General features: G+C 37.1%; 1 protein-coding gene across 4 annotated transcripts in view; it reads right to left on the reverse strand.

The window, feature by feature from the left end:
• Nucleotides 1-25,574, reverse strand: part of RALGPS2 (Ral GEF with PH domain and SH3 binding motif 2) — a 160,318-nt gene that overhangs the window by 25,824 nt on the left and 108,920 nt on the right. For 3 of the 4 annotated variants that reach the window (XM_045547275.1, XM_045547276.1, XM_045547277.1), the window contains exons 9-13: nucleotides 19,705-19,842; nucleotides 17,404-17,494; nucleotides 4,010-4,077; nucleotides 2,689-2,824; nucleotides 1,753-1,904 (exon numbers count right to left, since the gene is read on the reverse strand). In XM_045547275.1, the coding sequence (XP_045403231.1) occupies nucleotides 1,753-1,904; nucleotides 2,689-2,824; nucleotides 4,010-4,077; nucleotides 17,404-17,494; nucleotides 19,705-19,842 (585 nt within the window). Of the gene's footprint in view, nucleotides 1-1,752; nucleotides 1,905-2,688; nucleotides 2,825-4,009; nucleotides 4,078-17,403; nucleotides 17,495-19,704; nucleotides 19,843-25,574 lie in introns of those variants that run through there. The other variant, XM_045547278.1, reaches the window with a different exon arrangement.

Below are 25,574 nucleotides of genomic sequence, written 5' to 3' on the forward strand. Positions count from 1 at the left end.
AATAAACAAAAAGGCAAAAATCTCCTCTAAAAGAGAAAAGTCTCCAAAGAGACAACTAACTTTAACTCAAAATAACTAGATAACTATCTTGAGGTAATCAAAAGAATGTCTATGAAAAGTAAAAGCTACAAATAAAGTAGAGAATAATCATTATAATACTTATGATGGGAAAAAGCCAAGTATTATATACTTGAGAGCTGTAACCTTAAAAATTATTTTTTGCTTTAAGTGGCATGCTAGATTCCATAAGTGTAACAAATTTTTGACTGGCAAAAGTTCTTCCTTTTACAAATTTTCCTGTGTATAAATTTTCAGACTGAGGTTGATATTTGCACATAGGCAACTTAGAACATTAATAAAAGGTATTTCAGGTAACAAACTTGTCTTCTATTTCAAAGATTTTGTCATCATTTAATCATTTGCATTTATAAAAAGGAGAACATCAAATAACTGCTGAATGGTAATGGAGAGCTTTGAAGTAATTTCCTTTTCAGGGTTTAGAACTCTCTAGGAATAAAAAGGTCAATGTGTTCAAGAAAATGAACCTCCTTTTGCATCTTTCTATTGGTGTGAATCAATATTGAGAAGATCATATTAACAATAACAGGCTTAGCTCTTCAGCAACCTGGGATTTAATCACAGAGGAAGACATTTTCCTCTTTTATTTTTTTAAAAATAAAAATACCAATGTATGGATAATTTCTAATTATAAAAAGAAATAATGCTCATCTAGATGATTTAGAAAGTAAATAAAAATTTAGGAAGTAAAAACAAACCAACCTCTCTCAATCTCACATCCCCGTTCAGTATGGCCCCAACTTTCTGCTCTCCTTCACAGTAGATATCTTTATTTTCTCACCCCTCATTCTCAGATCTACTCCAAGTAGGGCTTTGCCCATCTCACCATTCTATGAAGCAACCCTCGTCAAAATCACCAGTGGCTTTTATCTTGCCAAATCCCCTGGTTGATTCCCCATCCTCATTTTATTTCTCGTTTGCATTTGAAATTGATATATTCAGCACTTTCCTCCTCCTGGAGACAATTTGTCTACTGAGTTTCTGTAATATCACACTCTGGTTTTTTTCCCCGCCACACTTCACTGATCTCTCCTTTGTAGCTGCCTTAAATGGCCCACCTTTCTTTTAAAACAACAATTTAATCAGACCTATAAATGTGAGGATGTTCTTCTCTTATTATTTTCTCCCTAGTTCCATGGCTTATAAAATGTATTAGAGCTCTCTTATCTTCAGACCTGATCATACCCCACTGAGCTCCAGATTCACACATTCAACAGTTTACCTGACAGCCCCACAGACACATGTCCAAAACAGAGTTCTTGGGTCCCCAAACTCAGCCACTCTTCACAAACACTTTACTGCCCACAGTATTCTCTACCTTGGTAACAGCATCATCATCTAACTAGCTGCTTAATCCAAAGAACCTGGAGTCACACTTGACTACACCCTTTTCCTCATTCCTACATCCAAGTCGCATGCAGCTAACTAATGCACCCAGCCCACATTCTTTTCCCACCGTATCTTCAAATGCCTCCCCTTTTGGACTCAAAAACATTAAGCACTTTGAAAACCATCATGAAGTATTAACTTCATCCTATATTTATTTAATTGCTACCTTTTTTTAAACCAAATTTTCTCTATGTATGGTAGGGTTAATAAATTTTTTCCAGGTGAATTTTGTTAAAATTTTCATTTTATGTTCAGTTGGAACCCTTGCAGAGAACTATTTCTCACCTATTGATATTCCACTAGAAAGAGTAGAACTTTCCGCTTGGCCTCGAGATGGTGCGTGGGGCTCCATGACGCTGTCATCTAACAGATGTCTTGGCCCTGCGTTTGGGAATGTTGCACTCTTAAACTCTGCTGTGTTCATTTTATGAATGAAACTGGAAACAAAGAGAAATATTTTTCACATCTCTTACTATTGTTATTAATTTAGGATATAAAAGATACTCCAAAGATTTAGGATGTAAAAGATTTATCTGCTATCCTGAACTTGTGAACTCTCATACTAATGAACATACAGATTCTACCTCAAACTAACAGTTTAGGGAAGATGTTTTAAGAAACTTGGCCATATCTACCCATATAACTAGAGCATACTTTAAATCCATCTTAAGCCTCAGTTCCATTAAAAAAATTGTTTTCACATTCACTTTTGGAGAACAGTTATTAAATTTTCATAAAAATCATGACAAAAGCGAACATGGATCAGCTTTTTGAAAAAAACTATTGCAAAGCAAAGAAGTTAAACAAAAAATCAGTTTCCCTGTTGTATTTAGGAATAAAAAGAATAGTTTTTACAGATCTTAATTTATGACTTAGTTAAGAAAATAATTGTCTTGATATAAAAGTTATAATTTAAAAAGAAAATGGTATATTGGTATCCTGATTTCATTTATGATGGCTCTCTGTAATGTTCATTTATTTTCCCCAAATGAGTACATTGTTGAGGAAAGCTCATTTCAGGTAATTCATAATGTAGGTAAAGAAAGAAATAAATGCTTTTAGGCAAACAAGAAGTTTTACTGAATCAGAAAAAGGCTGTTATTTAAAAAAAAAAGAAACTATGGAAGGACACTATTTTCTATTTAACTAATAAGGTAAACAGACAATAAACCCAATTACAAACAACTTAAAAATGTGAAAGATAAAACAAAAAATGCTGACTTATAACCCAAGCTATGGCACTTCCTATGTCCATGTGGAATCAGGTTCCGAGGGGATGGAGGCGTCTGGGGCAGCAAGGCTCCTTCAGCTGCCACACTCCTTCTTCCACTTTGTGGTGATGCTCCTACTTCAGGACCTGGGGTTAAATTAAAAAGAGAGAAAGAGAAAGAGAAAGAGAGGAAATTTTCAAGTGGTTTCAAAGGATTATTTTATTTTTTATCCCTTGACTTGAAGATGAGAAATACTTTCCAAGTCCTAAAACACAAACTCCCAAACCATACACAATCCATTAATATTCTATCTATCTTATTTGTCCTAAGTACAGGCAGTGTGAATTTACAGGGGAAGAAGCAGAATTAGAAGAGATTCACTTAGGATCTCACATCAGAGACAAATCTGAACCTAGGTCAGTGCTTTTTTAATTTTATACACTGCTTCTGTACTCCTGGTTTCAGACTCCTATTAGATAAAGAAAGTACTCAAGGTAGAATTTAAGTCTACACTGATACTGTTCAAGCTATGGGAGTAAAATATAGAAGTCAAAAGTATACAGATTTGTAAAATATTGCTTTAAGAATTAAAAGAAAAGCAAATTTAAGAGATTTAAACTGAAATTCTTTTCTGCTTGGAATGCTCTTCCCCATAGATATTGTTACGGTTTTTTCCTTCACTTCTTCGCATCTTATTAGATAAGGCTTCAAATATTTTTTAGAATATAAAACATAAAGCTTAGTGCAAATGTGTGTATTGGGAATTTTTAAAAAGGTACTTATCAATGATTTCTTAAATAATGGTTCTCTTCAATTTTATGGTTTTTTTCTGATTACTTGTAATATACATACAATATATAAGGCAACAAGGGACTATGATTTTTATATTTTTAGTATTTGGCCGAGTATTAAAGTAAACTTAAAAAAAAATTAAGTCACTAAAACTGACTTCTATAATTATTAAAATTAGTAGAATTTACCACTTAGACCACAGAAATTTCTGGTGTAATCAACCCTCATTGCCTCGGACAGTGCATTCTTAATAAAAAAAAAAATGAATAGAATATTCATAAACACGTATCTATTATTTTCTATCTCTGCATCTATTTTCCTTGATTAGGTAGCATATTTGTTTGTACATTACCGACAAACTACATGCAACTTTTTAATTAAAAAACAAAAAAAGCCCTAGAAATTACTGACAGATTTTAATACCAAAGTAAAGTTTTGCATACAATATAAGATGTGCTAAGTTTTTATTTACTTTGGAGCATATTCTTACTAGGTTATCTGCTTTATTATTCAGCAACAGGAGAAAAGTGCACACTGACCTGCTAAATCTTCCCCGGAAGCAGCAGAGCGAGGCGTGCTTGTCCCTGGTTCTATCTTTAATGAAAGCCTGAATTTTAAAAAGACAAAACACATAAAATGGTTAACATTGGACAAAATAATATTAAAGTCATGTATTTTCTCATAAAAAAAACATTTTAATAAAATAATCTAAGCTGTATATTTTTCTTCAAGAACAATCTTTAAGATGTTATGTCTGTCTCCTTCATATAAAGCAGATCTTATGGTTATTCTAGGAAATATTAGGGAAGAGAAAAATATTAAAAAGTTGTATTTAAAAATAATCTTGGCAGGGCATGGTGGCTCATGCCTGTAATCCTAGCACTTTGAGAGGCTGAGACAGGAGGACTGCTTAAGGCCAGGAGCCTGAGCAAGAGCAAGACCCCATCTCTACAAAAAATAGAAAAATTAGCTGGGTGTGGCGGCACGCACCTGTAGTCCCAGCTACTCAAGAGGCTAAGGCAGGAGGATTCCTTCAGTCCAGGAGTTTAAGGCTGCAGTGAGCTATGATAACACCACTGTACTCTAGCCCTGGCAATAGAACAAGACCCTATTCCTTGTCTCCAAAAAAACAAAAACAAAAAAAACCTTGAGCCAGGAATGGTTGCTCATACCTATACTGACTCAGCAGACTGAGGTGGAAGGATTGCTTGAGGCCAGTTCAAGACCTGCCTGGGCAACATAGTGAGACCCTGTCTCTAAAAGAATGAAAAAAATTAGCTGGTTATGGTGGCGCATGCCTATATTCCCAGCTACTCTAGAGGCTGAGGCAGGAAGATTGTTTGAGCCCAAGAGTTCGAGGGTACAGTGAGCTATGACTGTACCAATGCACCCCAGCTGGTTGACAGAGTGAGATCCTATCTCTAAAAAAATTAAAAATAAATAAATAAAAATAAAAAATCTCCTCAACTATCTCAAAGTTCCCAAACAATTCACCACATTTAAAGACATCTGATGAGGGCTTGGCGCAGTGGCACACGCCTGTAATCCTTACAGTCTGGGAGGCCGAGGTGGGAGAATGGCTTGAGGTCAGGAGCAATAAGCTACGATGACGCCACTACACTTTAGGCAGAGCAACAGAGTAAGACTCTGTCTCACCAAAAAAAAAAAAAAAAAAAAAAAGATATTTGACAGATGATTTAACCTGAGTTTATATTGACACCTACCACTTAAATTCAGGAACTTTCACATTATTAAATATATTATGCAATACCAAAAAAATAATTCACTATGACCAGGTGGGCTTTATTCCAGGGATACAAGTCTGGTTCAACATATGCAAATCGATTAATGCAATTCACTTCGTGAATAAAAGCAAGAACAAAGACCATATGATTCTCTCAATAGATGCATAAAGAGAATTTGACAAAGTCCAGCACACCTTTATGATAAAAACTCTGAACAAAATAGACATAGATGGGTCATACCTTAAAATTATCAAATCCATTTATGACAAACCCACGGCCAATATTATACTGAATGGGGAAAAATTGAAACCATTCCCACTTAGAACTGGAACCAGACAAGGTTGCCAACTATCTCCTCTTCTATTCAACATAGTGTTGGAAGTCCTTGCTAGCGCAATTAGACAAGAGAGGGGTATTAAGGGCATCCAGATGGGGGCAGATGAGATCAAACTCTCGCTCTTTGCTGATGATATGATATTATATTTAGAAAACCCCAAGGAATCAACCAAGAGACTTCTAGAATTGATAAATGAATTCAGTAAAGTCTCAGGATACAAAATCAATACACACAAATCAGAGGCATTCATACATGCCAATAACAGCCAAGCCGAATTTCAAATCAAAAACGCAATACCGGAGGAGAATCAAGATGGCAGATGAGAAAAACCGCCAGCCAGAGTGTCTCTGGAAGACAGATTTTAGAAGAAAGTGAAAAAAATAGTCAGGCAGATGAACATAGATCAGACGAGGGTCAAAAGGGAGAGTGCCAGAAACTACAGGAGACTCCACACGAAGAAGCTGCGGAGGAGAACTGGGAGGAGAAAGGCCCCCGAGAAGATTGGAGACCAGCAACAAGGGTAGGTGGAACAGCTACATTTCCCCTCCCTTGCGTTTTGGACTGCGGGTGGGCTCCTGAGCCCAGACACCTGCCCACAGCAGCCCAGAGACGGCCACCACCAGTGAGCTGTGAGCCTCTTGCGGACGGGGCACCAGGCTCCCAGCTCCCTCGGGGCACCTCACAGTCCGCAGACCCAAGAAAATGGGCAGGTGCCATATTGCTTCATTCTCCCCTCCCTTTTGCCTACCGGCCACTGCCGAGAGAGACAATTTAGCCACCACCCAGTGCCATCCGCAGGGAACGGGACTCCTTTTGCGGACCTACAGCAGACTGGGGGGTACTCAGATTGCAAGTTCCCTACCTACCCGCCCTCCCAGGTGCTGCTTGCCTGGTGACTCCAGGAGAGTAGGGCAAATCCTGAGGCGGAGAGACACCGATCCAGCCTGGGCACCCCGTGTGGGACTTGAGACCAGCACTCCTCTCCTTGGAAGGGTCAGGGATTGATCTCCAGGGCCCAGGGGACAGGTCTGCAGACCAGACCCCATACACCCAGGCCTCAATCGCATTGCCCTGGGACACAGAAGGGTTATTTGTGAACGACCCTACTGAGTGTGTGTGCCTTCAGGGGCAGATCAGCGTGCCTGAGGGGCAACCCTCCTCTCACAGGAAGGCCGTGCACCCAGCCCAGGCTGAGATCCTAGGCAGGGAACCTTCTGGCCTGCATGACAGCCAGGGTAGATCCACTGGCTTGAGGTCCTGCCTGCTGACAGAGGCCCTGGAGAAACTGTGGAATAGGGGAGGGTGGAAAGGAGCAAGGCCTGCTCTAGACTGTAGGTCTCAGAAAGCCCCACCCCAACACGCAGACTTTTCTGCTGAGAGGGGCCATTCCAGCCCCTCCCTGGCAGCTTTGCCCAGAGGCAAAGAATAGACCTTTGACCCCTGCTAACAGCATTTGTGGAGCTTGAGGGCAGGCTCATCCAACCCAGCTTAGCCCAGACTCACTCCCCCACCTACCCCTACTGAGGTGCAGAATAAGGATACACCTGGAAGTCCCAGGGCCCCCCCCCACCACGTGAGGCACTAGAGTGTCTCTCCAGAGGAAGGAGAGCCAGTTACAGGACCCAAAAACAACACTGCAGCCTGCCCCTCCCAGCAAGCGCCCCTACTGACAGGGAAGTCATTCTGCACACCCTTTTACTGCATCTACTGACTCATCATATAGGGTGTGGTCAAATCTCACCCACAAACACCACCTAGTGCCTCAGAGACTAAACAGGGTGTGTCATCATCCAAATGAAAATCTAAAGGCAAGAGGCAGCAGCTGATCCAGATGGGAAGGAATCAGTGAAAGAACTCCGGAAATATGAAAGATCAAACTGAAAACACACCCCAAAGAGAAACACCAGCTCTCTAGCAATGGACATTAACTGAACTCAGAACAACAAAATGACAGAAGAAGAATTTCAAACATGGATCATCAGAAAACTGAATGATATGCAAGAAAAAATGGATAACCAACACAAAGAAACCACACACACAAAAAAAATCCAGGACTTGGAAGAAAAATTCACTAAAGAAATTGAAATATTAAAAAAACATCAAACCGAACTCTTGGAAATGAAGAATTTATTCAGGAAACTACAAAACACAGTGGAAAGCCTCAAGAGCAGGGTAGATCAAACAGAAGAAAGAATCTCAGAGATGCAAGATAACACCTTTCAATTAAATAAGTCAGTCACAGAGATAGAGCAAAGAAATAAGAGAAGAGACCAGAGTCTGCAAGAAATGTGGGATTATGTGAAGAAGCCTAACGTGAGAGTTAAGGGCATTCCTGAGGGTGAAGAAGAAAATACACAAGGGCTGGATAAGCTATTTGAAAAGATAATTGAGGAAAATTTCCCAGGCCTTGCAAAAAATCTAGATATACAGGTACAAGAAGCCCAAAGGACTCCTGGGAGATTCATTGCAAACAGGAAGACACCACCTCATGCAGTCATTAGACTGACCAAAATATCCACTAAAGAGGCACTTCTTCTAGCTGTAAGGCGAAAGAAACAAGTAATATACAACGGAAAGCCTATCCAAATAATGCCAGATTTCTCAACTGAAACCTTACAAGCAAGAAGAGACTGGGGCCCCATCCTCACTCTTCTGAAACAGAATAATGGCCAGCCTAGAATCTTGTACCCAGCAAAGCTAAGTTTTGTATACAAAGGAGAAATTAAGAAATTCTCAGATAAACAAATACTGAGAGAATTCACCAAGACAAGACCAGCCCTCCAAGAAGTACTCAAAACAGAGTTGCACATGGACCAGCACAAGAAGCACTCACGAATGTAAAACTACTCAAAAGGTAAAGATCAAAGGCCAGATACCACAATGGCCCAAGAGAGAAAAACGTAGCAATAAAGTTCTACCCAACAGGATGAACAGAAATCTGCCCCACCTATCAGTTCTCTCAATAAATGTGAAAGACTTGAACTCCCCACTCAAGAGACATAGGCTGGCCCAATGGATAAAAAAACAAGCCAAGTATCTGTTGTCTGCCGGAAACTTATTGCAAAGATGCATCTAGACTGAAAAGAAAGGGATGGAAATCGATATTTCAAACAAATGGAAGCCAAAAGAAGGCTGGCATGGCAGTTTTACTTTCAGATAACTTAGTTTTTAAATCAACAAAAGTACTGAGAGACAAAGATGGTCGCTATGTAATGGTGAAGGGTACAGTTCAACAAGAAGACATAACTATACTTAATATGTATGCACCCAACTTAGGTGCGCCCAGATTCATAAAGCAAACCCTACTTGAACGAAACCAAATGATAAACAGCAACACCATAATAGCCGGAGACTTCAACACCCCGCTGACAGCACAGGACAGATCCTCCAAACAGAAAATAAACAAAGAAATAATGGACTTAAACAGAACGCTAGGAAAAATGGGCCTGACTGACATTTACAGGACATTCTATCCAAACTCCACTGAATATATGTTCTTCTCATCAGCTCATGGGACATTCTCTAAGATTGACCATATCCTAGGACACAAAGCATGTCTTAAAAAATTAAAAAAAATAGAAATTATACCATGCATCTTCTCAGATCACAGTGGAATAAAAGTAGAAATCAACCCTAACAGAAATTCTCATTTCTACTCAAAGTCATGGAAGCTAAACAAACTTCTCCTGAACGACCATTTCATAAACAAGGAAATCAAGATGGAAATCAAAAGATTCTTTGAACTAAATGACAAAGGAGACACAAGTTATCAAAATCTGTGGGACACAGCTAAAGCAGTACTGAGAGAAAAGTTTATTTTCATAAATGCCTATATTAAAAAGACATAAAATTTACAAATAGACAACCTAATGAATACACTCAAAGAGCTGGAGACAGAACAGACCAATCCCAAACCCAGCAGAAGGAGTGAAATTAATAAAATCAAATCAGAATTAAATGAAGTGGACAACAGGAAAACTATAGGGGAGTTTAATAAAAAAAAAGTTGCTTCTTTGAAAAGATAAACAAAATTGACATGCCTTTGGCTAGACTAAGACCAGAAAAGAAAAATCTCTAATAACCTCCATCAGGAACATGAAAAGAGAAATTACAACTGATGCCACAGAGATACAAGATATCATCTATGAATTCTACAAAAACCTTTATGCACACAAATTGGAAAATGTGGAGGAAATGGATAAAAATTTTTAGAAACACACAACCTCCCTATGCTCAACCAGGAAGAAATAGAATTCCTGAACAGACCAATAGCAAGAACTGAAATCGAAACAGCAATAAAAACCTCCCCCAAAACAAAAGCCCAGGACCAGATGGCTTCACACCCGAATTTTACCACACCTACAAAGAACTGGTGCCTATCCTACAAAAGTTATTCCACAACATCGAGAAAGACGGAATCCTCTCCAACACATTTTATGAAGCCAACATAACTATAATACCAAAACCAGGAAAGGACACAACAAAAATAAAAAACTACAGACCAATATCCCTCATGAATATAGATGTAAAAATTCTCAATAAAATCCTAGCAAATAGAATCCAGGTGCTTATCAGGAAAATAATCCATCACAACCAAGTGGGCTTTATCCCAGAGATGCAGGGATAGTTCAACATATAGAAATCTATAAATGTAATACACCACATAAATAGAAGCAAAAACAAAGACCATAGATGCAGAAAAAGCATTTGACAAAATTCAACACCCTTTTATAAGAACGCTTAACAAAATAAGCATAGACGAGGCCTACCTAAAAATGATACAAGCCATATATGACAAATCCACAGCCAACATCATACTGAATGGGGAAAAATTGAAAGCCTTCCCACTTAGAACTGGAGCCAGACAAGGTTCGCCCACTGTCCCCACTGCTATTCAACGTAGTGCTGGAAGTCCTTGCGAGAGCAATCAGGCAAGAGAGCAGAATCAAGGGTGTCCAAATGGGGACAGAAGAGATCAAACTCTCACTCTTTGCAGATGATATGATATTATATCTAGAAAATCCCAAGGATTCAATCAAGAGACTCCTGGAACTCATAAATGAATTCAGCAGAGTCTCAGGATACAAAATCAATACACACAAATCAGAGGCATTCATATATGTCAATAACAGTCAAACTGAGAACCAAATCAAAGACTCAATACCCTTTTCGATAGCAACAAAGAATATAAAGTACCTAGGAATACATTTAACTAAGGAGGTAAAAGACCTCTACAGGGAGAACTATGAAACACTGAAGAAGGAAATCACAGAGCATGTAAACAGGTGGAAAACCATACCATGCTCATGGATCGGAAGAATCAACATTGTTAAAATGTCTATACTACCCAAAGTGATCCAGAGATTCAGTGCAATCCCTATTAAATTACCAACATGATTTTTCAGATATAGAAAAAATAATTTTACACTTTGCATGGAATCAGAGAAGACCTTGTTTAGCAAAAGCAATTTTAAGCAGTAAGAACAAAATGGGAAGTATTAATTTACCAGACTTTAAACTATACTACAAGGCTGTGATTATTAAAACAGCTTGGTATTGGCACAAGAACAGAACACAGACAAGTGGAACAGAATCGAGAATCCAGATATAAAACCATCCTCATATAGCCATCTAATCTTTGACAAGGCAGGCAAAAACATACTCTGGGGAAAGGAATCCTTATTCAATAAATGGTGATGGGAAAACTGGATAGCCACATGTAGAAGACTCAAACAGGGCCCACAGCTTTCACCTCTCACAAAAATCAAATCATGGCGGATAACAGACTTAAACCTTAGGAGTCAAACTATTAGATGAAAACGTGGGAAAGACTCTTATAGACATTGGTCTAGGCAAAGAATTTATGAAGAAGACCCCTAAGGCAATCACAGCAACAGCAAAAATAGATAAATGGGAACTGATTAAATTAAAAAGCTTCTGCACAGCCAAAGAAACTGTCACGAGAGTGACAACCTACAGAATGGGAAAAAATTTTTGCATGCTGCACATCTGTTAAAGGACTGATAATGAGAATCTATTTAGAACTCAGGAAAATCAGTAGAAAAAATCGAACAACTTTATCAAAAAGTGGGCAAAGGACATGAACAGAAATTTTTCAAAAGAAGACAAAAGAATGGCCAACAAACATATGAAAAAATGCTCAACATCTCTAATCATCAAGGAAATGCAAATCAAAACCACAATGAGATATCACTTAACTCCAGTGAGAATGGCCTTTGTCAAAAAGTCCCATAACAACAAATGTTAGCATGGATGTGGAGAGACAGGAACACTCATACACTGCTGGTGGGACTGCAAACTAGTGCAACCTCTGTGGAAAGCAATATGGAGATACCCTAAACAGATACAAGTAGACCTACCATTTGATCCAGCAATCCCATTATTGGGCATCTACCCAAAAGAACAAAAGGCATTCTATAACAAAGATATCTGCACCCAAATGTTTATAGCAGCACAATTCACAACTGCGAAGATGTGGAAACAACCCAAGTGCCCATCAATACATGAGTGGATTAATAAAATGTGGGATTAATAAAACATGGGAGTACTACTCAGCTATAAGAAATAATGGTGATATAGCACCTCTCGTATTTTCCTGGAAAGAGTTGGAACCCATTCTACTAAGTGAAGTATCCCAAGAATGGAAAAATAAGCACCACATGTACTCACCATCAAATTGGTTTCACTGATCATCACCTAAGAGCACATTTAGGAAAAACACTGATCAGGTGTCGGGCAGATGTGGGTGGGGGCGGGGATGGGTGTATAAATACATAATGAGTGCGATGTGCACTGTCTAGGGGATGGACACATTTGAAGCTCTGACTCAGGGGGGCCAGGGGGGGAAGTGCAATATACGTAACCTAAACTTTTATACCCCCACGATATGCTGAAATAAGAATTAAAAAAAATGCAATACCTTTTACAATAGCCTCAAAGAAAATTAAATATCTAGGAATATATTTAACGAAAGATGTGAGAGATATACAGAGAGAACTATGAGACACTAAGAAAAGAAATTATAGATGATGTAAACAGATAGAAAAACCTACCTTGCTCATGGATTGGTAGAATCAATATCGTTAAAATGTCCATACTACCTAAAGTGATCTACAGAATTAATGCAATCCCTACCAAAGTACCATCATCATTCTTTACAGATCTAGAATAAATAGTTCTATGCTTTGTATGGAACCAGAGAAGACCTTGTATAGCCAAAGCAATCTTAAGTAAAAAGAACAAACTAGGAGGTATCAGTGTACCAGACTTCAAGTTGTACTACAAGGCTATAGTAACTAAAACAGCATGGTATTGGCACAAGAATAGAGACATAAACCTTTGGAACAGGAATGAGAATCTGGAGATGAAACCATCTGCATATGGTAATCTAATCTTTGACAAAAAAAAGACAAAAATATACACTAGGGAAAAGAATCTCTTTTCAACAAATGGTGCTGAGAAAACTGGACAGCTACATGCAGAAGATTGAAACTGGATCCTCACCTCTCACCTCTCACAAAAATCAATTCAAGATGGCTAACAGACTTAAACCTAAGGCATGAAACCTTAAGAATTCTAGAAGAAGATATTGGGAAGACCCTTTCTGACATTGGCCTAGGCAAAGAATTTTTGAACAAGACCCCAAAGGAATCACCGAAGCAACAAAAATAAATAAATGGGATCTGATCAAATTAAAAGGCTTTTGCACAGCCAAGGAAACTATCGTTAGAGGGAATAGACAGCCTACAGAATGGGAGAAAATATTTGCTCTCTACACATCAGACAAAGGGCTGATAACAAGAATCTAACTAGAACTTAAAAAAATCAACAAGAATAAAAATCAAACAACCCCATCAATAAATGGGCAAAGGAAATGAACAGAAACTTTTCAAAAGAAGACAGAATAATGGCCAGCAAACATATAAAACAATGCTCAACATCTCTAATCATCAGAGAAATGCAAATAAAAACCACAATGAGATATCACCTAACTCTAGTGAGATTGGCCTCTACCAAAAAAATCCCGAAACAACAAATGCTGGCGAGGATGTGGAGAGACAGGAACACTCTTACACTGTTTGTGGGACTGCAAATTGGTGCAACCTCTGTGGAAAAGAATCTGGAGATACCTCAACGAGCTAAAAATAGAAATACCGTTTGATCCAGCAATAGCACTATTAGGCATCTACCCAAAAGAGCAAAAGACATTCTATAATAAAGACATCTGCACCCGAATGTTTATGGCAGCACAATTCACTATTGCAAGGATGTGGAAACAACCCAAGTGCTCATCAATTCATGAGTGGATTACTAAAATTTGGTATATGTATACAATGGAATATTACTCAATTATAAGAAACGACAGTGATCTAGCACCTCTTATATTTTCCTGGATTGAGCTTGAGCCCGTTATCCGCAGTGAGATATCACAAGATCAGAGGAACAGTCTACACATATACTCGCCATCAAATTGGTACTAACTGATCAACACTATGGTGCTCACACGGTAGTAATATTCTCCAGGGATTAGGGGGTTGGGGGGGACAAACTCACAACTAAGGGTCACAGAGATGGTGAGAATTGTAAAGGGGAAGCGCATGCCTCTAAATCTTGCTTGGGTGAGGCAAAGACATAAAATGTAACCAGAAGATATTTGCACTTCAGTGTTTATTGCAGCATTATTCACAACAGCTAAAATATGGAATCAGCTTAAGGGTCTATCAAAGGACAAATGGATAAAAAAGATGTGGTTTATGTCACAATGGAATATTATTTAGCCATGAAAAAGAAGGAAACTTTGTCATTTGCAGAAACATGGATAGATCTGGAAGACATTATTTTAAGTGAAATAATGCAGGCACAGAAAGACAAATATTTCATTTTCATACTCATATATGGGACCTAAAAAAAATTGATCTCAAGGAAGTAGTGAATAGAATGGTGGCTACTAGAGATTGGTAAGGGTGGTGGGAAGGGGTAATGAAGGATGTTGGTGAAGGGGTAATTCTGTTTAATAGAAGGAAGAAGTTCTGATGTTCAGTGGTACAATGGGGCAACTATAGTTGACAATAGTTTATTATATTTCAGAATAGCCAGAAGTTTTCAAATGCTCCTAACATAAAGCAATGATGAATGTTTCAAGTGAATCGTTCCAGTTACCCCAATTTGATCATTGTATGTTGTGTGCTTGTATCAAGAAGTAACATGTAGGCTGGGTGTGGTGGCTCACACCTGTAATCCTAGCACTCTGGGAGGCTGACACAGGAGGATCACTCTAGGTCAGGAGTTCGAGACCAGCCTGAGCAAGAGCGAGACTCCGTCTCTACTAAAAATAGAAAGAAACTAGCTGGACAACTACAAATATATATAGAAAAAATTAGCCAGGCATGGTGGCGCATGTCTGTAGTCCCAGCTACTCGGGAGGCTGAGGCAGAAGGATTGCTTGAGCCCAGGAGTTTGCGGTTGCTGTGAGCTAGGCTGATGCCACTGTACTCTAGCCTGGGCAACAGAGCGAGACTCTGTCTCAAAAAAAAAAAAAAAATTTCTTTTTCATCATAAAAAACACTTTTCCAACAAAATGTTTTTTCTGATATTTTCTAATAATTTTAGTGACACCTTAAGATGCTCTAATCAACAATGATTAGTAGGCTCAAACAACACAAGTGCATCCTTAGAAAAACAATCTATCTTCTCCAGTCTCCCATATGACGCCCTAAGAACACCAGTGACTTGTAGTTCCCCAAAGAAACACATTTCTCACCCCAGTCCTTTGATCATTCCATCCTCAGCATGCCTTTCCTTACCCTTCATGTGGGGCTAACTCCTACTCACCTATTAAGATTCAGCCTCAGGTGACACTGTCTCCTGAAGCTGTTTCTTTACTTTTCCTAGTAAAGCTGGGTTAGGTCTCCCCTTATCTATGTTTCCACAGCACCCTGGGCATATCTCCATCACAGTTCTGTTTATCTTCTGTTTTATGGGTGTGTCATGCATTAGACTGAGCTTTTTCAGGGCAAGAACAAAATCTTATTTATAATCCCAGCAACTAGCCCAGTAACTAGCTTATAGCAAAAACTTAAGAAATATTTATTAAATATAATGGGAAGGCTACTTTAATTCTAGCTACTCACGAAAACAAAAATGAATATAACAGCATCGCCTTTCCCATAAAAATGAAGGTATCATATAATATGTCAGTTTATGGACTACTAGAACTACTTAATGTCTTCAAGTCTATCCTTTCACAAAGTAATCAGATTCAATAAATACTAAATTTTTATGGTAGTAAAAATTTAGTCTGCTCTAATTATGAAAAATTTTGTTAGACTTTGCTTCTACCTGTTAAAACTTTAAGTTCTTTTAAATTCAAAGATGAGTTTCTTGAGCCAGATAAAGAAATGTTTAACAGCTACTTACTCATATTTTGAGTTTTAAGTTATCTGTTCTATACCTCACTGTACAAAACATGAGTGTCTACTAGGTATCAGTTCTACAGCAGTAACTAGGGAGACAGGAAAAACAGTGGTAAATATAAGACAAAGACCATCAAACTTGAGAAACTTACAACCTAGGGCAACAGATTTGTAAAACAACTCCAGCCTAAAAAGCCCACCCATTGACCTCATACATTTTCAAGTAAGTAAGCATGTAAATGCATTTTGTGAAATCAAAATTGATACAGAAATATAAAGAATTAATATTATGGTGTGAGAGAGAAGATAAAGGTATTTTTGAACATTAGTAAAAATTTAGATACATTTAAGTATATAACCAGAGCTTCTTAATATATTTAATATTTGAAGAAAAGTTATTTCTAGTTGTTTTCCATAATTTCTAGCCTTCTGTTAGGACTAATTCTGTCCTGCAGAATTAAAAAAAAAATTGTTGAAACCTATGCAACAAAGAAGTTCATAATCATTACCAAAGCAGCTAAAAAAATTTTTATATAATACATTGATATTGAAAAATAATCTAGTCTTTCACTTTGATGAATTTATAAAACATGACCTTTTATTAGAAAAAATATTTATGGAAACACAAAATTCAATTTGAAAGCTTGGGTACAATTGGCATCAGAAAGCTAAGAAAACTTTTTTAAAATTAACAAATGGAGCTAAAAGAAAAATGAGAAGCCTCAAGATAAGCTCTTTATTCTCCCACCTTTTGAAAAAACCAGCAGTTATGATATAAAGCATACCACTATAAGATGAAAAGGTTAGTAATTTAAAAATCCTCCTGTCCTGGGCCATATTGCGGATTTAAGGAGAAAGAAATGGATATCACTTATTTTAAAAATCTTTAGTAAAGGACTTGCTATAATACAGGGACAAGAATAAATGTGGTTCTATATTGGAGAAATGTCTCTTACTCAAAGACAAGAAGGTTCAATATTCTCTCAGTCTACAAAACAGTTAATAACAAGCAAAAAAAAAAAAAGCTCAAAGATGTGTCAAAAATTAGCATTAAAAAGTAATTTTTATATTTTGTAGTCTGTTTCAATAATTTTTCTATTAAAATATAAATTTCCATAAAGATTCAATGATTAAACATAGGGGGAAAGGAAGAAATTCAAGTTAGAACTATCATATATTAGAGCTCTCTACAATTTGAGAAAGAAAATACTTTTTAATTAAAGAACAGATGAGGTATTTGTATACTGGTTCAATCATAGTAAGTGATTAAAAAGAAATACATGTAAGTACTTTTACCACTGTAAATGTACCACTGGAGTAGGCACTAGTATGATACCATGTAGGATTTACATGTTTAAATACATGGGGATGGAGGACAGGAAAAAGTTATACAAACCACTTTTGAAGATCCAACCTACTTGTAATTATCGTCTTCCACAAACTTTTGTAGTTCTTCTATATACTGAACAGAGTTCAGATATTTTTGGACATGAGGCAACATGGGAATTTCTAGGCAAAAGGCGATAAATAATTATCCAAGAAAGTACATCATAACCAAAACTTTAAAAGTTAAGAAAAATAATTTAAAGGTAAATTAAGGCCACATGGCAACCAAAATTTACATTAACTCTAGAAGGACATTACTGAGGTAAACTTTACTGTGAAAACTGAAGTAATTTAGAAAATTACAATTGCATACTGTTTGTATAGATAATTTTTTTAAAAAAACAAAACAATTTCAATTACAAAGTCCTGCATATTTGATAAATTTCACAGAAAAAAACCAGGAACTTCATTGTGATTTATATTCAAACCTCAATTAAACATAAGATGTGAAGGCAGTTACTTTTCTTTTAAAGAAATCTGGCTCCCATTTATAAATATGGTTTCTCCCCTCCCCTCCTATTAACTTTCAAACATTAATTTAACACTAAATTTGATGTTATGTTTAAAAAATTGAGAAAAGGACAGAATAAGGGATTATTTGATTTAACTTTTAGTAAAATTCTATCTCCACACACACTTTTAGGAAGTTTTTGAGGTTTTCTTAAAAGCATAGACACATAAAAGTTAGCTTTAAGAAAACTTTAAGGCTGGGCGCGGTGGCTCACGCCTGTAATCCTAGCACTCTGGGAAGCCGACGTGGGCGGATTGTTTTGAGCTCAGGAGTTCAAGACCAGCCTGAGCAAGAGCGAGACCCCGTCTCTACCAAAAAATAGAAAGAAATTATATGGACAGCTAAAAATATACATAGAAAAATTAGCCAGGCATGGTGGCACACGCCTGTAGTCCCAGCTACTTGGGAGGCTGAGGCAGGAGGATCACTTGAGCCCAGGAGTCTGAGGTTGCTGTGAGCTAGGCTGATGCCACAGTACTCTAAGCCCGGGCAACAGAGTGAGACTCTGTCTCAAAAAAAAAAAAAAAAAAAAAAAGACAAATTTACTTGACATAAATCAGATAATGTAAAACTTACTGTTTTTTAACCCCATAAAACTACACTAACTTTATTCTCTATCAAACTGAAAGCATTTAAACATTTTAAAACTCCCTTTTTCTAATCATGTGTAAATAAATCATTGGCCTTACTTAGCTCTTGCTATAGATGTCATTTCATAATATACCTTGAAGAAAAATTGATTATTTACTCAATATCTGACTCAAGAAACCTAGTCAATTGTCACTAGGCACAAAGGTGTCAGCTACTTCTCTAATTGAAAAATATAAGAACTATTTACATTATAGATCAGGAAGATCAAATGAGATGAAGATAATAAAAAAAATTTGCAAACTAGTAACTATGAGGTGGTAATATTAAAACTTATTGCCCTGTGCTCTTTGAGCAAAGTTGCTATAAAATGTCAAGGGGCAAAATATAAAAATGAAAATTTTAAATATTAAATACTTCAAAATCCTTAAAAGCAATATCTTAACACACTGACTGTCATGTGAGTCGTATTTAACTCAGGCTAGTTTTAACCTCGGGGCCTCGTGAAGCAAAACCTTGCAGTTGGTTTGTAAAAATCTTACTTATCGATGTTCTTATTGTTACAATGAATACTGAAAATTTAATTCTAGAAATGTGGATTGCGTTGCATTTAACTCACACACAGAAAACAATAAAAAATAATGAATTACAAAGGATCATTTTTTTTAATAAAACAATGTGGCCCCAGGGAAAAAATTTTTTTTCTAGTGTGATAGTGAATGTGTTAAACAGGATGCTGAATAGCAAATGCTGAAATAAAATAACCATTATTTTCTTTCATTTAGGATGGAAATAAGAAATTGACGGGTTAGGTGCAGTGACTAAAGCCTGTAATAGTAGCACTTTGGGAGGCTGATGTGGGAAGATTGCTGGAGGCCAGGAACTGGAGACCAGCCTGGGAAACAGCAAGACCCTGTCTCTGGCGGGCTGGAGGGGGCGGGGGGCGAGGGAGGGGGTGGATGAGCTGGGTGAGGTGGCATGCACCTGTAGTCCCAGCTACTCAGGAGGTTGAGGCAAGGAGGATGGCTTGAGCCCAGGAGTTTCAGGTTGCAGTGAGCTATGATTGTGCTACTGCACTCCAGCCTGGACAACAGAGTGAGACCCTGTCTCAAAAAAAAAAAAAAAAAAAAAATTGACGTTCCCTCTTTGTGAAAAATGGTCATCAGTGTGTGTAAATAAATCATTGGAATCACAGCATGTTAATGTCTGAGCAGTACCCCCCCTACAAGCTTACCGTATTCACAGGATTGCTGTAAATCAGAAATTATTCGAAGGATGTTATTCATTAAATTTGATCTTTGTTCATTTTCTAGAATGCTGCCGGTTGATGGGTATGCTGAATCAATGTATGTTAAATCTGACAAATAGATACCTGAAACAAAATTAGATAAATGAATGTTTTCTTACTTGCGTAGTTTGGAAAAGTATGACAAAGTAAAGGGGGGAAAGCTCATTTGTAGATATATTCTAATGTATGCCATATTTAGAATATATCGTTATTAATACACTGAAGCCTTGCTAAAACATGACCACTGGGGTCTAGTTTTCTGTAGAGTTGGGGTCAGACATGCAAATAATATGATTTTTTGTAATTGTTTTCTTACAAAACCATTTTCAAGTACGGTTTGAGGCTGAAGTTAGAAAATCCAGTACATATGGGACTTAATGGAAAGAAGCCAAGCCCTTGAACTGGCTCTGCCTCTGACTAGTTGCATAATGGACACAGTTATTTTATCTCTGAACCTCAGTTTTTAAATCTATACAACAAGCAGTATCTATTTTCCAAGTTATGTTATAGCCCGAAGAAGTTAACTTTGGCAGCCTAGCCAGTGCCCTCAAATGGGGAAGTTATTTAATATTAGTTTATAACCCCTTGCTTTGGGTTGATAAACTACTGTCATTTGAGTCGTAAATACTTTGAAAATTGTCTCAATCTGGTAGAAATGTCTTATGTTTTAAAGATCAATAAATGATTTCTGAAACAGTTCATGTGACTACAAATTAAAGTTAACTCTTTCTTATCCCCTCTCCACATTCTTTGTAATAACAAAAATAACACATCCCCCAAAGTAAATTGGTTGTACTCATCCTGAACATGGAAGGTCACTCATTTAAAAATATTTCCTAACAGTTCACTATGCATATGTAAAATGTTTAAGACAACTATAGTTGGAAAGAAAAAAAATATATATTTTCCTACTTTTACCTCATTACTCCATGTTCATGAATTCTCAGGGTAAATGCAACCAAAATGACATAGCCACTGCCTTCTAAATAAGCCCTATGTTTTTATTCATGCCATTTTCTTCCACCTTGAATATTTTCTAGACTTATCTCTGCCCATCCAAATCCTGCATCCTATATATCCAGTTCACTGTCAACTGTTCTCTAGTTTTCTCACAGTTGCCAAGAAAGGAATTTAGAAACTGTCTAGTCTTACCCTCCTTTTTTATATATGAAGAATCTGATTGAAAGGACCTGTCTAATGCTATGCAACCTGTTAGGCAGTGATACAGGTGGATCTCAGAGGTTTCATTTGTAGCGCAGGTTTTTTAAAAAAATTACATTCTGGGCCGGGCGCGGTGGCTCACGCCTGTAATCCTAGCTCTGGGAGGCCGAGGCGGGTGGATCGCTCGAGGTCAGGAGTTCGAGACCAGCCTGAGCAAGAGTGAGACCCCGTCTCTACCAAAAATAGAAAGAAATTATCTGGCCAACTAAAAATATATATACAAAAAAATTAGCCGGGCATGGTGGCTCATGCCTGTAGTCCCAGCTACTCGGGAGGCTGAGGCAGTAGGATCGCTTAAGCCCAGGAGTCTGAGGTTGCTGTGAGCTAGGCTGATGCCACGGCACTCACTCTAGCCTGGGCAACAAAGTGAGACTCTGTCTCAAAAAAAAAAAAAAAAAAAAAAAAAAAATTACATTCTGTTAAAAACTCATACATTATCTGTACCATTCACTCAATAACTTTTATGACTTTATAATCTCTTTACTTTCTCTTATTTATACCTTGTCTGATCAAGACTATAAACTCATTTAAGGCAGTTGCTCTGTGTTATATTCTAAGAAAAAGAAAGTCCCTTGAAATGTTTTGACAATAGGTGTTTAATACAACATAAAAGGTTGGCATGGCAATCCTTTTACTCATCCTGGTATCCTTCAATTTCCAATCAGTAAATCTTTACAGTATTCTTTAAGCCACCTATTATAAATACTTTTTTTCTTTAGAAAATCTCAACTTTTTTTCCCCCTCTGACTCCAAGTGAATCTATAGCCTAGGTTCTTCCTACTTCCTTCAGTCTCAAAGAATTCTCTCTTTTCTCCAAATCTACACTGTGATTCTGTATGTAACTGGTACCGTCTCCTTCCAAATACCCACTGTTGCCTCTGCTATCACTCATCCCCCCACTGGCTCCTTTCCCAGAGCTAATGTACACATTTAAATCTCCCTATTTGGGAAAACAAAATCAAAGAAACCCTTCCTTCATATCTGATCCGCTTTTCAAGATAAGACCCTTGTCTTCCTCCCTTCAAACAACTTGAAAGAGAAACATAGAATAGTACACTTATTATTTTATCCTTTCTTCTATTTTTAGTATAATATTTGATACACATAAAAGTTTACATGTGTCAGGAAAAACTGTGAAAGATTTTGAAATGGGCAAAAAAGATCACTTGGTATCCTGTCTTCAGTGCATTCTTTTGACCTTTTTGAGCTATTTTATTTTACAACTCTGTAAGATGTTGTAACCTGGTAATAATGCAAATTCTTGTCCATAAAATTACCAATGCATTATATTCAGTGGGATGTAATTGATTATTGCCTAGTTGCTGTTGACCCATTTTGCAACTATTTGTAAATTTATTTCAGCATTCCTAATTGCCTATGTGTGTGTTACTTTGAATTCTCCCTTGAAATGGATTTTTCTGATTCCCTTATAAATTTAGTGATTTAAATATAATAAAATCTTTAACATGTATTCATTTTTTCTTTGTGTGAGAATCATTTTATCTTTTAAAAAATTATCAACACATGCAATAGCTGCTATTATCAAACAATACAATAAAAGAAAGACCAGTCAACATAAGAACCACAACATTCCTAAGGAGAACTAAGAGTACTCAAAGAAATGGCACAGGGATCCTAGCACACGTATGTTGATAACAGCAATAAAAGATATGTTAAAAGTAACACAGAACAGGTTAAAAGGAAGCTTTATAAAAATTCTGTGCAAAAAAATATTCTCTGCTGATAGGATCAGAGAAGGCTTTAAGGAAGAAGTGGGATTTCAGCTGGGCACTAATGTGCCAATTCTTCCCATTTTCCATTAAATCCGGATGACAATGCTCACTCTTTATAACTGTGCTGTCCTGTATGAGAGCCATTTGCAACACATGACTATTATTTCAAATGTGTTTATTCTCAATTAAGATGTGTTTAAGGCCAGGTGCAGTGGCCCATGCCTGTAATTCTAGCACTCTGGGAGGCCGAGGCGGGTGGATCGCTGGAGGTCAGGAGTTCGAGACCAGCCTGAGCAAGAGCGAGACCCCGTCTCTACTAAAAATAGAAAGAAATTATCTGGCCAACTAAAAATATATATAGAAAAAATTAGCCGGGCATGGTGGCACATGCCTGTCGTCCCAGCTACTCGGGAGGCTAAGGCAGAAGGATCGCTTAAGCCCAGGAGTTTGAGGTTGCTGTGAGCTAGGCTGACGCCATGGCACTCACTCTAGCCTGGGCAACAAAGCGAGAGTCTGTCTCAAAAAAAAAAAAAAAAAAAGATGTGTTTAAGTTAAAAAATAGACAAATTTTCAAGATTTAGTATGAAAAATTAATGTAAAATATCTCATTAATAACATATATTAGCTACAAGTTAATATTTCAAATATATTGGGATAAATAAAATATATTACTTAAAAACAGAACTACATCAATACTATTTCATCTATCTATATGTTCCCTGAATTTTAAGATTCTTCCTGTTTTTTCCACAAACACGTCTGTGTACCTGTACAATATATTACTTTTGCTTATTTTTGAGATTTAAAAAATCATATTTTAATGTATATGTGGATTAAATACCAATATTTATAAAGTTAGAAAAGTGTTTAGTACACACCAAGTAATTTATAAGCACTTGTTAAATAAATTTTTAAACATATGGTTTTCTGTGATTGCTTTGTCTCATCACTTTGTTTCTAAGACTTATCTATGCTATTAAATGCAGCTGTAATTCCTTAAATTGAGAATAAACTAATGTGTGACTATATCACAATTTACTCATTCATTTTATTTGATAGTTTCTGCTGATCCACATTTGTACTAATGCCTGTTATCACATCAATCTTAATTTTTGCCAATCTTGTGAGTATAAAATGGCATCTCCTTGTGTCTTAATTTTCATTTCCTTGATCAGTAATGAGGTTAAACATTTATATTTCTATGTAATAAATGTTTTTGTCCTTTGTTCCCCCTCTTGGATTGTCTTTTTCTTATTGATTTCTAATTTTTTTAAAAAAATTTAACATGGTTTATTTGCACAAAGAACAACTTTTTTTTTTTTTTTTTTTTTTATGAGACACAGTCTCACTCTGTCACCCTGGGTAGAGTGCACTGGCATCATCAGAGCTCAATGCAGCCTCAAACTCCTGAGCTCAAGTGATCTTCCTGCCTCAGCCTTCCAAGTAGCTGAGACTACCAGCCTGCACCACCACGCCGGGCTAATTTTTCTGTTTTTAGTAGAGGTGGGGTCTTGCTGTTGCTCAGGTTGGTCTTGAACTCCTAAACTCAAGCAATCCTCCTACCTTTGCCTCCCAGAATGCTAGGATTACAGGCATAAACCACTGTGCCTGGCCTCTAATTTCTTAATATATTGTGGATACTGATTCATTTGTCAGTTAAATTTTATCCAGTCACTCTTCAGCCCACTAAATAATCTGAAATGAGTAGCTATCATGATGCTAAAACTTATTTTGGCAAAGGCATTAATGACTTTCCTCATTATAAATCTTTAAACCTCTTTCTTGATCTCCCCCTCCTATGTAATCTCTCTGTAGTATTTTAATCATCAGCTTCTAGTTCTCTGGTTTTTCCTACCTTACTTTCCTAGCCTCTCCCTCCCCCCACCATTCTTTTTCCTCATGTTTCCTGGAAACTGGCATTACCCATGGTCTGTCATTAATCTTCCTTCTCATTTTACATGTACTTTCTCTGTAGTATCTTAGTTCTGTAACTTCAGTTACCATCTAATTCTGATGACTTCTGAAATCTCTCTATAGACCTAAGCTCCTGGCTTTCATTTTCAATTTAACATGCCTATTATTTGTCCCCAAACAACTGTCATTCCAATTTTCTACCTTGGGTAGTGATATCACTAATTGCTTAAGTTAGAAAGCTCAAGATTGCTCAAATTAAAAAGCTCAGGAGGAATTTTTTACTATCTCATATTTCCCTCAAATACAACTATTAGTGAATACAACATGATCACTGAATGATCAAGAAATTATACATAATGTAAAACACAGACTAGAAGCTGGCAGTCCATCTGACCCAATGTTTTTAAAATCAGGAAATATCACAGGAAAAATCTAAACAACTCTCTTTTCCTGAAAAATGGGAAGGACTAGCAATATTGTCTCATAATCCTTAATGGCCACAATGAGGTACGACTGAGAAAGTGCGCGCAGATCCCTTTAAATTAACCATAAAGATGCCAGTTTGACATAACCTTCATTTTCCTCTATTGTTTTACAGCTGGCTTACTTCACTCATTTATATTACCTGCTTCATTCTTGTTGTGAGCATTTGCCTTTACAGGCCCTTAAATTTGCAACCCCTGGCATACCCATGCATGCCATAGGAATTCAAAGAAAGAATTCTGTGAAAGAGGTAGAAATTAACCTCAGATTTTAAATAAAGGATGTGGATTGACGATATGCCCTATCTGAAAGAGAAAAATAGCACAAGCTAAGGCAAGGAAGAATAGGGAGTAGAAGTCCAAAAGATTTATCCAGAAGCAGCATTTGGCATCTAGGTAATCCAATGAGAGGCAGCATGGCGTGATGTGGCATGATGCTTTGGCGTAACACTGAAATCCCAGTTCA

This window comes from Lemur catta, chromosome 3, assembly GCF_020740605.2.
Source record: "Lemur catta isolate mLemCat1 chromosome 3, mLemCat1.pri, whole genome shotgun sequence".
In the NCBI taxonomy this organism is placed as follows: Eukaryota; Metazoa; Chordata; class Mammalia; order Primates; family Lemuridae; genus Lemur; species Lemur catta.